Raw genomic sequence first — 12,345 nt, 5'->3', positions numbered from 1 at the left:
ACTAAAACAGAATCTTGAGTGACTTGTGTTCTCTGCAGTAGCTTTTCAGCAGTCCCCAGAGCTTTAGCTGATATCAGAGCTTATCTGTGACATCTCATAGGCAGTGAGGTGCATGTTCACCTTTCTCCTGCTGCTTACCAGAAAATCCTCTACAGCGTGCTAGAGAAAAAGCAGATTCTCTCTCTCCCTCTCCCTTGCGTGCGTGCGTGCGTGCGTGCGTGCGTGCGTGCGTGTGTGTGTGTGTGTGTGTTGATTAGTTGGCTGGGTGGGTTGATAAGTAGTTTAGTGGCAGTGGCAAACATTTATTTTTAGGTGAATTGTATCCGTTTCTTTATTTCTAAATAATTGATGACTTTTTTTAACCTTTCTTTGGAAGATCATTCTAGTGTGTACTATTGTTGGTTAAGAAAACCCTTAGATGCCAGTACTAATTCTCAAACCTAAGCTGAAGAAAAAGAGAACTTTGTTAAAACGAATTCATTTCTACTCCCCTTGTTTCTGGAGCTTGCTGTCTCCTGTCTTGTTTTGGTTTGGTTTTCCTCTTTGTGTGGTGCTAGGGCTCAAGGCCAGGACGGTCAGTGTGATGGCTTGCCCTTCATCTGTGTCTTTTCATGCCTGCATGGACAGCTCAGCGTTTGGCCAGGTGCCATTTGCTCATCGCCTAGCTCTGCCAGCCCTGGCAGCTCCCTGGCAAGGAATGAGAGGTTGAAGTATATTTGCTAACCCTTTCTCACTTCACTGAGTGTTCAGAAATCAGGGAGGCTTTAGAATGGTGGCGGCTTAACATCTTCAGCACCTTAAGAATGAAACAAGAGGCCTACTCTAAAAGATGTAGCCTTTTGACTGGGGGGTAGGAATTGTAACATTTAGTTTCCAAAAGGATTTTGAAGTCCTGCTTTCCTTTCTCTAGTTCTTTCAAGAATGTACTTTCTGATATCTAACCCATCCAGAGTATAGAAAACCAAAAGTTAAAGGGGGCCCTGTGACTAGCTCCTAGCCTAAGTTCAATTTTCTCAGAAGAATTTGCCTTGTCATTGTTTATTATAATGACAAAAAACAGAGAATCTTAACTTCAACTCTTAAAAAAAAATTGAACAAAATCCTTTTGTTAAACCGGGGTCGCTTTACCTTTTCTTTGGGTCAAAGTTTTTAGCCCTAAATGTTCTAATCTAGAGTTTAGAAAGATAGTGTAGCATGGGGGGGGGAAGAGAGAGAGAGAGAGAGAGAGAGAGAGAGAGAGAGAGAGAGAGAGAGAGAGAGAGAGAGAGAGAGAGAGAGAGAGAGAGAGAGAGAGAGCATACTGGAACCCTTTTAAATTTAGTTCTTCAAAAATTTAGTTTTTGGACTCTTCCTTCCTTCCTTCTTCCTTCCTTCCTAAAATTTTAGGATCTGTTTCAGACTGGAAGAGTGTTTCACCTTAAACGTGCCTGTATTAGTTCTCAGAAAGGCATGTGAGGCAGTATTGCTAACTGAGGAAAAAAGTCTATCAGTTCCACTCAGATAACCTTTGGTAATAAACGCACTCCATGCACACTGTGACCTTAGAGCCTGAACTTTGTAGTCACATGACCAGCTTGTAAACTGACCTTTGAGGATGACTGTCCTCCGCTCTGCTTAGAGAAAGAAATTGACCAAGTGTGGGAAGGGTAGTCATCAAGCTGGCTTTGCTCTGTAATCTCAGTTTCTTCATGGCTTCGGTAGAACTTCTCAGCAGACGCGGAGAAGCATGAAATGGAGACATGGGAAGGTAAGGAAACAGGACTGAGGTCTGCCGTTTAGAAAAATTCCAGGAAGGTTTAGATCAGATCCACAGACAGCTGTTTTTTTGTATCTTGACAGAATTCAGCCAACAGGTTTATTTACAGGAATTGGCTACAGATGTGAAATACAGAAAGACGCTTTGGGAAACTACAGTGAATTGATTGTTGAAGGTGTTGTTAGGAAAAAGCAGGGAAGGGAGGGGTGGTAAGTTTGAATTTTATATCGATTTAAAAAAAACTTCAAGTTTCAGTACATAGTAAATTTTACCTTTAAACATTGTGGGTTTTACCTCTTGACAGAATTTGTTTGTATTTTTAATTCTTTAATCCAGTTTACAATCTGCCAAAGCCTTATTTAGTACTGTTAATTGTAGATGGAGTTGGGGTCATGAGGCCATTGATAAGGTAGCCTCATCCTCTTGGGGGACTTAAAGCTTTATGGTTTGGAGTACATTGCTAATTCTTTTTAAGTGTATTTTAAGTGAGTAGGTTATTCTCCCTGTGTGTGTATATAAATAATGCTGACTAGTTATTGTTATAACTTGTTTATATTGAATAGATTCCTACTTATATATATTATTATTTGGACCAAGAAAGTAAAATACATCTAACAAGCAGTGAGTTTTAACATCGGTGATTTACTATGTTGATAATGTAGAGTCTAAGAGTTTGATTTCTTATTGGTAGTTATTACCGAGCTGAAAGAGTTCTCAAGTCTTTGAATTAATTGATAAATTTCTAGGAAAGGCAGTAACCCCACAAAATCTTCCGGAGGAAACTTCCTAGCCCCTTTTAGCATGGCTAACATCTGTCATAGGCAGTTTGGCAGTTTTGTAATCATTCTGGGGCTGTGAGACTCCCACTCCAAATAGTGTTTGTCTTTATACATTGTTGCTCTCCTTTCTTAGATGTCGTTTTCCAGCTCATTGTAAGCCAGCATTACTGCATTGGTGGTTATTGTAAGTTAGAAACAAATACTGGAGAAATAATCAACTATGTATAAGACTTGTAGTTTCATCATAAACAGTCTCTTTCTTTAATATATACATAGTAATTCTTATTAAGTTACTCTTGAATGTGTTAGATATATTTTATAGAAAGAAATTTCTTAAGAACTAAGATTTTCTTGGGATTTATTGGGTAGTTTAGGGATAGGCAGAGGTACATAGCAGTGGGTGTATTTGTTTGTAAGGAACAGTTGTAGAGAATTTAGAGTTTTGGGGGAGGTTTATTTCCCATCTATTTGAATTTCTTAGTGATACATAGTCCACTCACTCCTGATGCCTAGATGATTCTCCCAAAATGTATATTCCATTAATTCCTAAAGCTTCAATTCAATTTTTCTTAGCCATTCAGTAGTAGAAAATAACTTTGGGTACTAAAAGGAGAACACGTACAAAACAAGAAAATGTTATAGTTTCACCAAATCTTTCCTACTAAACTCCAGAAAGCAAAATTAATTATCCCAGATGAATGAGGTCTCTGGAAGCTTAAAAGGCAAAATTAACTGCTTACAAAAATCAGTGAAAATGCTACTGTAAAAAAAAAAAAAGGCATTCCTTGGTTTTAGATATTGGGCCCTTGTCCATTTAAATTAACCTTTGTCACAGCTGGGCATGCAAATGTTTTGTTTTAGTTCACAGAGGGTTAACTCTATTCAAGCCTTCATTGTGGCCGGCCTGATCTGTGGAGTCATACAATCTGGTCTTTCAGCCTGCCAGTCGCTAGGCAGGAAGTCTTATTTCTTAAGCTATCTTTCAGAATGGGGGGTTGGGATTTGGAGAAAGGTGGGGGAAGGGTCTTGGAGCATCTGTAAGGATCAATAACAGAGGCAGAGAGCCGCTAGAAAGGCTATTGTGGACACTTCAAGATAGATGCAACCCTTGTGGACAGCCCCTCTGGCAGGACAGACACCTAAAACCAAAACAATGCTACAAAACAAAATTTCCCGTGAAAACAGGAATGCTCCTTAAAAGAGAAAACGTTTTAGTAGCTTTAGTGCCTTTCAACATTTGGGAATGTTTTCATTCTGCAACTTGTAGAGCTTAGCTCCTGTTAGAAATCACTTCAAATTGATTTTTAAATGCCTTTTGTCTTCATGCTGGCACTGTGTGGAACTGGAAAGGACGAGCATCTTAGTAGTGGTTGTATGTATCTAGACACAGAATTTTTAGTTAATATTTTTCTTTCTTTCCTCCCTTTTTTCTTTTGTATTCTAACATTTGCTTCACTTACTGGTTTTCCATCAATGAGAAAATGTGGGTGGGAGGTTGGGGATAAAAACTTTGCTTAGGATTTGTGTAACACGTGTGAAATCCCTCCCCCAACCTTGGCTCTTGAAAGTTGAATTGAACTAAACAGATGCTCTTAGTATGTTATTTGAGATTATTTAGGCCCAGGTTTGTAGTCTAAGATATGTACAAAAATCACAGAATTTATCTTAAAGCACACTGATATTGTAAAATTGTTACATGTTAATGTCTATTAAATGTTAAACAAAAATGCCTGAGTTGGGGAAAGTGAGCAGTTCTGCCAATTAAATTGTGGGGTTGATGATTTAAAGGGTTTGTTATTCCTTTGCTTCGGTGCAGATTTTCATCTGCCAAGCTTCTTTGCCTAAGAACAACTGTAAGGTCCCTATTTTGCTTTATCTTTTTCCAGAGGACCAAGGGGTTAATTCAGTGGCTTCTTTTATTATGCACACTGCTTATGTCAGATGAAAACGTAATGGAGTAGTTGCTGTCTCTTTTCCACTAACCCTTCAAAGTATTAATAACAACTAATGGTAAGAACTGAGAAAAATGAATCAAAAAACAGCCTCTAATTCTTCCCCCACTTTGAAATCTTATGGGAATAATTGAATGAAACAGCTAGGGGTCCAAAATGTGACTTGCAGACTTACAAATGAAATAAGGGGGGGGCACCTGCATTTGACATCAGCAAGTTCAATTTAATTAGGCTTCTTGAATTAACAAGACCTGCTTATTTTGAACAATTTGAGCTAACACTTAGCTTAGACATTTCATGAATCTTCTGGATATCTTTAGCACATTTTTAGTTCATATCCCTTTGTTGGAGAAAAATGTAAGAAAAGAAAATCTGATGTAACCACTGCAACTAGTGCCTGCCTAATAGGACCTTTTCTTCTTCTCGGATACATTGTAATTCTGCACTTATATTTAAACCAAAGAATATTGTTAACAAAACTTGCGAGTTTAGTTACTGTATACATTGTATTAAAATAGGGTATGAGACCCACCATGACCCCTTTGAACAAAGTGGTCTTTAATGTGTATTGGGGGAGGGCCTAGTGAAAGGAACGCCGTAAATGTTTTCAGGGTTCAAAATGAGGTTGGGATTTGGGCTCACACACAGATATCACTGCAATCATGTTTGATTTAACATCCTTAATACATTGAGGTGGGAAAGACTATCAGAGGGACAAGCATGAAAAGTGCGCACGCACACTCACACACACACACCAATTTTTTTCTCAGCTCATTCTCTGTGTTACCTTGCTACTGAGGTTTTTCTTTAATATAAGGATTTAATGTTTTTACAAGATTCTTATTTTTACAAGCCTCAGTAGTTTATTGAAGCAATTGAAGTGCATCCACATCTAAAATATTTTTTTAGTAAAGTTCAAAATACCATAATTGTGGAAATGCACCTATCTGTATGTCATGGTTAAGAGTTTGAGGGTATTTCCAATGTCCAGCTGATTTATATGTTTTGAAAAGTCTGAAAAATGTAAAGGTCATTGCTGACTCAGGATCTCACACTGTGATCCATGGACCTTGAATTCATTAGGGTGAGAAGCAGGAAGGGTCAGGCCTTACCAGGCTGATGGGTCTGGAAGACTTTTCAGTAGGACCAGTTAGAATTCCTGTAGAATTTTTAAGACATCAGAATAACCTCAAACTGCTGCTATTTCTGTTACCAGAGTGGATCCCTTGGTCTCTGTGGTAAAAGCTAGCCCCTGCTGTCTAAATGGCTCATTCTTGACTACATGGCTTGCTACTGACTTTCTGGTGTTGGGGAGTAAATTTCATCAGCCTGATTCTGTTACTTGGGAAGCTCACTTTGACTACAGCAGGGACAGTAACAGCTATCCTCTGTAAGCTGTTATGGACACTAAGACAGCATCTGTGAGAGTACCTGTGACATGGTTAAAATGGCTTGAAATGGGAATGTTTTTTCCAAGAGTAGCAAATTTAGGAAGGTTAGGAAAGAGTTCTTGGGTAAGCGTGTGTGCGGCTCATGCTGTTTATACCTTAAGGGAAAAGGTCCCCAGGGGTTGTTTCAGTTCAGTAGGTGATAATCAGTACTTTGGAGCTTCAGCCTTGAATGCTGTATAACCAGTGAGACAGGCTGCAGAGCAAGCTGTGCTGTGCTAGTGAAGACTAGTGAATGCCTGCAAACGCCCTGAGTTTTTCTTCTAGAATCTTTTGCAACTGTGTTGAATGGACGAGGGAAAAAAGAGTTGACCTTTAAGACAATAGAGAGGTCCAATCATAATCCAGAATAAAGGATAGTAAAATAATGAAAAGTTGTGCATACTAGATTAATATATACAGGAGTAAGTAAACTACCATAGGCAGACAATGAATAATCAGGAATCGCTTAATGATGTCCTGTTTCTGTTTCATTTTTTTTCCTTTTTTCTTCTTTCTTTCTTCCTCCCCCCCCCATTTTGAAACAGGGTTTCTCTGTATAGCATTTCTAGCTTATTCTGCTTTGTAGACCAGGCTGGCCTCAAACTTACAGTAATTTACCTGTTTCTGCCTCCCAAGTGCTAGGGTTAAAAGTGTGTGCCCCCATCACCCAGCTTGTTTTTTTCTTTTTAATTTTATAATATATTGGGCTATAGAGATGGCCAGCAGAGAATTCCAGTATGGCTCCCTATAGCTCCAGCTCCAAGGGATTTGACACCTCCTGCACTCACACAGTATTCACATAACTAAAAAATTTAAAAAGTACTTCAAAAAGTCTATAATACATGTGCCTGTACAAAAGATGTTTATTACATATGTGGATAAAAGTTTGGAAGCAAATTCACTAAACATACTGGTGCAGTACAAGGAAAAAAAGAGGACGTTTTAATTATTATCTTTTTGACCCTAAATATAAATTGACATTGGAAAGTGATAAAAGCAGAAATTAACCCTTCCTCATACCAGGAGTATGAATTTCACAAAGACAGTAATTTTAAAATGCTTTAGGGCTAGAGAACACGGTTCAGTGGTTAAGAGCACTGACTGTTCTTAGAAGCTTGGTTCTCAGCACCCACAAGGCACCTCACAACCAACTGTACCTCTAGTTCTGGGAAATCAAAACACCTTCTTCTTACCTCCATGGGCACTGATATACATACAGGCAAAACACCATCCATACACATAAATGGGTCTTTTAAAAATGTTGTTGAATGAGGTGAATATATGAATGAATGAATAGCACATAAATGTTTGTCATATTATAAATTATAGCGTTGACTTTAGAACATAAAGCTACTTGTCAAGTGTCAGTGCTTTTTAGATGCTGCTCTAACAAGAGTCAGAAAGAGACATAAAGAATACAAGACACTAATAAGAATGTGATTTTTAGCATGTGGTGGTGAACCACGCTTTTAATCCCAGCAGTTGGAAGATAGAGGCAGGCAGATGTATGAGTTTGAGGCCAGCCTTGTCTACAAAGTGGTTTCAAGACAGCCAGTGCTACACAAAGAAACCTGTCTCGAAAAACCAGAAAATAAATAAGTAAGTAAGTAAGTAAGTAAGTAAGTAAGTAAATGTGTTTTAATCATATTAGTGCTGAAGGAACTTTAGAATTTGTGTTTAATTTCTCTGTCTAATGTTTCCAAGAAGTACATTTTTAGGAGGGCTTGAACTGTGAAGTGCTTGCTTCCTTATTTGAAGTTGAACTCCTTACAATAGATATATATGGATTTGTCTTGATTTAGTCAACGGTTGCTACCTGATATGAATAAACATGTCCCTTCCATCCACCAAGAGTTACAGCCTTGCAGCTTCTGTCACAATTCTAGTCCCTCATCACTCACGCTGGTCATCTTCTCTCTGGACATACTCTATTTTAGGATGATGCATGAAATGTGGTGCTCAGAAGTCCATTTGTCTTGTTGGTGCACGGCAGAGGGTGGGGAGAAACATCTTCCTGCCCTGTTTTGAACATTCTTTTTTGGAGGGTGGCCTCAATCTTCTTATTTCAGCCTCTGAGTAACTGAAACTACTGTTATATTTATAATGAATTCAGTAGGTTTATAAATTCTAGGATAAAAAAGCCAGACTGTGGTGGCATATACCTTAATGCCAGCACTTAAGGAGACAGAAATAGGCAGATCTCTGTGAGTTTGTGGCCAGCCTAGTCTACAGAGCTAGTTCCAGGACAGCCAGGGCACTTACACAGAAAAATCTTGTCTTAAAAAACAAAACAAACAGTCAGAACATTCCCCCCCCATAATAAAATAAAAAGTAAAAAATAAAATAAATTCTAGGATAGCCATAATGTGTTTTTGAAAGTACATGCAATACAACTACACAAAAGATAATACATTAATAAAAGGCAGTGAATAGTAGCTAAGCCTTTTTGTCATTTTCCATGGTTGACCAGTAAGCTGGATCTTTTCATCCAATACAGACTGTATTTATTTATTTCCTTAAGTCATCTCTGTTCTTATCTATAGGTTTTTCCCTTCTAGTGTTGGGCCATTTTATTTATTTGTTTATTTATCTATATATCTATTTATTTATTTAATTAGGGTTTTGGTTTTTCGAGACAGGGTTTCTCTGTATTGTTTTGGAGGCTGTCCTGGAACTCACTCTGTAGACCAGGCTAGCCTCGAACTCACAGAGATCCTCCTGCCTCTGCCTCCTGAGTGCTGTGATTAAAGGTGTGAGCCACCAACACCCTGCTTAGCTTTGGGCTATTAATAGAAGCCCGTAGACTATATAACATACTTCTATAGTGAAAAGTTGGTGAGGAATATAATAAGCCTAAGATCCTAATTTTACTTTTTTATTTTGACACAGGCCATAATACATTGTACAAACTGGTCTTGTGATTTTATTCTGTAGCCTAGGGTGGTCTTGAACTTCTTTCTTGTAACCATCTAAATATTTGGCTTTGAATTGTCTCCTTTTTGTGGTACTTTTCCCCTTGACTCTCACTCCTGCCCCACTCATGATAGGGTGTTGTAGCCCAAGCTGACCTCAAACTCCCTTACAGGAAGAGTTATTGTGAAGTTATGATCCTCTTACCTCTGCCTCTTGAGTGCTGGAGCCACCATATGAGGATTATGTGGGGCTGGGGATTGAGCCTAAGGTTTCATTCATGCTAAGCAAGCATTCTACCTACTGAGCTACCCCCACAAAGAAACCTGGTTTTTTTTTTTTTTCTTTTTTTTTGAATCAACAGTTTCTCAGTTCTCAGTTTCTCATAAATGTTGGCAAGTTCCCCGGAGTCAGTCCTTTAACCTCTTCTCAGCTAGTGTTTTCTCTTTTGTTGACTTTAGTCTTTTATCTATATTGAGATTACTACACTTAGTGTATCTTTAACCAGGAACCTCTCTTGAGCTTCAGGCTTTTGGGTCTAAACTCTCCCAATATTTTGTTTAGCTTTCTCATGGGCATCTCAAACTTATCAAAAGTCAAACAGAACTCTAGACTCTGACGTTAGTCATGTCAACATATTTCCTAAGTAATCTTCCCTTGTCTTGGTAAACATTCAAAATCCTTTAGTTGTTTAAAATCGGGGAGTTATGTCATAATTTTACATTCTTTTGTATTTCATTATCTAGCTTTATCAGTTCTTCCACCAAAATAGATCTCAAATCTACCTGGTGTCCTAACCATGTAGCTTGAGATAGCCCTATATGTCACTTAGATGACCACATTTCACCTAATGTCTACCTCCTCCTCATAGGTTCCCTATTCTCTGTTTTTCAGTCCTACCATATAATCAGAGGAATCTTGACATTCTTTTTTGCTTAAAACAAAATCACTACTTCCAGAACATAAAATGAAATTAAGTGTAGATTATGTATACATAGCCCTGTATGATTAAACTCCAGTCTGATTGTCTGACCTCACTTAATTCTACACTTCCCTACTCACTGTGTCACACACTGGAAATAATCTTTCTCTTCACCCACTTTCTGAAGCAGGTTAGTCTATGAAGAGGGTTACAGAAGACTATCACAATACATCAGTTCAGTTGCTTAACATTTTAAAGTCCCACAAAGGACTATAGAATTGGGGAGTAGGTCTAGTCATAGAGATCATCTTGACTATTAAGAAGAGAGCTGAATCTGGGTGGTGGTGTCGAATGTCTTTAATCCCAGCACTAAGGAGTCAGAGGCAGTCAGATCTCAGTGAGTTGAAGGCCAGGCTGTTCTATAGAGGGACAGGCTCCAAAGCTACACAGAGAGAGGGAGTGGAAGGGAGGGAGGGAGGAGAGCACTGAAGTATAGGGTGTAAGGCATAAGAAGCCACTTCAATAACTAGAAGTTAGAAATCTTGCTCAGGGACTGAAGATATGACTCAATGGTTAAGAGCACTTGCTGCTCTTGTAGAGGACCAGCATTTGGTTCCCAGCACCCATGTGATAGCTCAGAACTATTCATAACTCCAGGGAATCTGATGCCCTCTTCTGACCTCCAAGAGCACTAGGCATGCACATGATTCATTTATATTCAGGCAAGCACTCATATACGTAAGATAAAATATAGAAAAATTTAAAAAGATTCATTTATTATGAATACAACATCCTGCCTCCATGTATATCTGCATACCAGAAGAAGGCACCAGATCTCATTTTGGATGGTTGTGAGCCACCATGTGATTGCTGGGAATTGAACTCAGGACCTCTGGAAGAGCAGTCAGTGCTCTTAACCTCTGAGCCATCTCTCCAGCCTAAAATATAGAGATTTTTTTTAAAAACAATGCTTTTTAGTTAAAGACCTGTATTTAGAATTCACAAATAGCTTTCAATACCATCACTAAGGAGGCTAAAGTAGGAGGATCATCAAAGCCAGCCTAACAAGACCCTATCTCAATAATAACAGATGTGCTGAGCAAAAAAAGGAAAAAAAAAACAATTTAAATTAACATGTCTCTAAAGATAATATGGCCGGGTGGTGGTGGCTCACGCCTTTAATCCTAACACTCAGGAGGCAGAGGCAGGCAGATCTCTGTGAGTTCAAGGCCAGCCTGGTCTACAGAGTGAGTTCCAGGACAACCCAAAAGCAATACAGAGGTTGTCTCTAAAAACCAAAAAAAGAAAAGAAATGAAAAAAAAAAAAAAAGAATATGGGTAGCAACTGAACATCACAAAGACATATTAAACATAATTAATGTTAGAGAAATACAAATTAAACTACATTAGAATTACTTTAAAATGACAGTATCAGGCAGTGACAAAAATATGAAATGGCTGAAACTCTGTATGTGTGTGTAGATACATATATATTAAGAGCAAAATGCAGCTGGGTGATGGTGGCATGTGCCTTTAGTCCCAGCACTTGGGAGGCAGTGGCAGGCAGATCTCTGAGTTCATATACCAGACTGGTGTACAGAGTGAATTCCAGGACAGCCAGAGCTGTCTCACAGAGGAAACTCTGTCTCAACAGAAAAGTAAAGTTGCAAATGATGTGGTCTACATGTAATAGTTTGACAGGTTCTTAACAGTTAAACTTGCACTTCCCACGTGATACCAATTCCATTCTTAGTGGTTTGTGCCTGAGTGTTTATAGCAGCCTCATTCCTACCCACCTCAGATGTAAAGAACACAAATAGTCTTAAAGAAGTAAATGACTCAGCTGGGCGTTGGTGGCGCACACCTTTAATCCCAGCACTCAGGAGGCAGAGGCAGGCGGATCTCTGTGAGTTCGAGGCCAGCCTGGTCTACAGAGCGAGTTCCAGCACAGCTTCCAAAGCCACAGAGAAACCCTGTCTCGAAAAACCAAAAAAAAAAAAAAAAAAAAAAAAAAAAAAGTAAATGACTTGGCAAACATTTGATGGAAACTGCTCAGTTGTGAAAACATAAGCTAGGTTTAGAGATGGAGGACGCTGACAGTACTTGTCTGCTGTGCATGAGTCCCTGAGTTTGATATAGCTCATAGCAAAATAAAAATAAAAAGATAAGCTGTTGAGTCATGATTTTAAAAAGTTTCCATAGTGTTAGTCCATCTGTATGACATCTCCATTGGTAATATATCAGAGTAATAGAGAACAGATTGGGGGATGGTAGGGACTGAAAGCAAAGTGGCACTATGGCTGGAAAGAAGGAACAACATGGCCAGGGGTGGGGACTAAAGAAACCATTCTCTGTCTTGACTGTGGTTGTGATGACAGACACAAATTTGTATTCTTAGATCACTGTGCCCCTCTCCTTCTGTGTCTCTTCAAAACTTAGTTTTACTGAATAGTAATCATAAAATGAAATTGAAATCAAGAGAGCCTTAAAAGTCTATCCAAAAGCATTCTATGACTTTAGTCATCCACTCTTACAATGTAGACAGAAGTAAAAATACAACAATTTTAGTAAAGCAATCATAGCTTGTCCAAAAAAA

General features: G+C 38.6%; 1 protein-coding gene across 2 annotated transcripts in view; it reads left to right on the top strand.

Annotated features, from left to right (window-relative positions):
* Nr6a1 (nuclear receptor subfamily 6 group A member 1) overlaps positions 1-12,345 on the top strand; it is a 172,851-nt gene that overhangs the window by 112,735 nt on the left and 47,771 nt on the right. Inside the window, exon 1 of one of the 2 annotated variants that reach the window (XM_040735592.1) lies at positions 1,351-1,747. The exons of the other annotated variant lie outside the window; for it this stretch is intronic. Coding sequence (XP_040591526.1) covers positions 1,732-1,747 — 16 coding nt within the window. The 5' untranslated portion in view covers positions 1,351-1,731. Of the gene's footprint in view, positions 1-1,350; positions 1,748-12,345 lie in introns of those variants that run through there. 2 annotated transcript variants of the gene reach the window in all.

Source organism: Mesocricetus auratus, unplaced genomic scaffold (assembly GCF_017639785.1).
Source record: "Mesocricetus auratus isolate SY011 unplaced genomic scaffold, BCM_Maur_2.0 Super-Scaffold_100047, whole genome shotgun sequence".
Lineage (NCBI taxonomy): Eukaryota > Metazoa > Chordata > Mammalia > Rodentia > Cricetidae > Mesocricetus > Mesocricetus auratus.
This window is presented reverse-complemented; position numbering and strand designations above follow the sequence as displayed.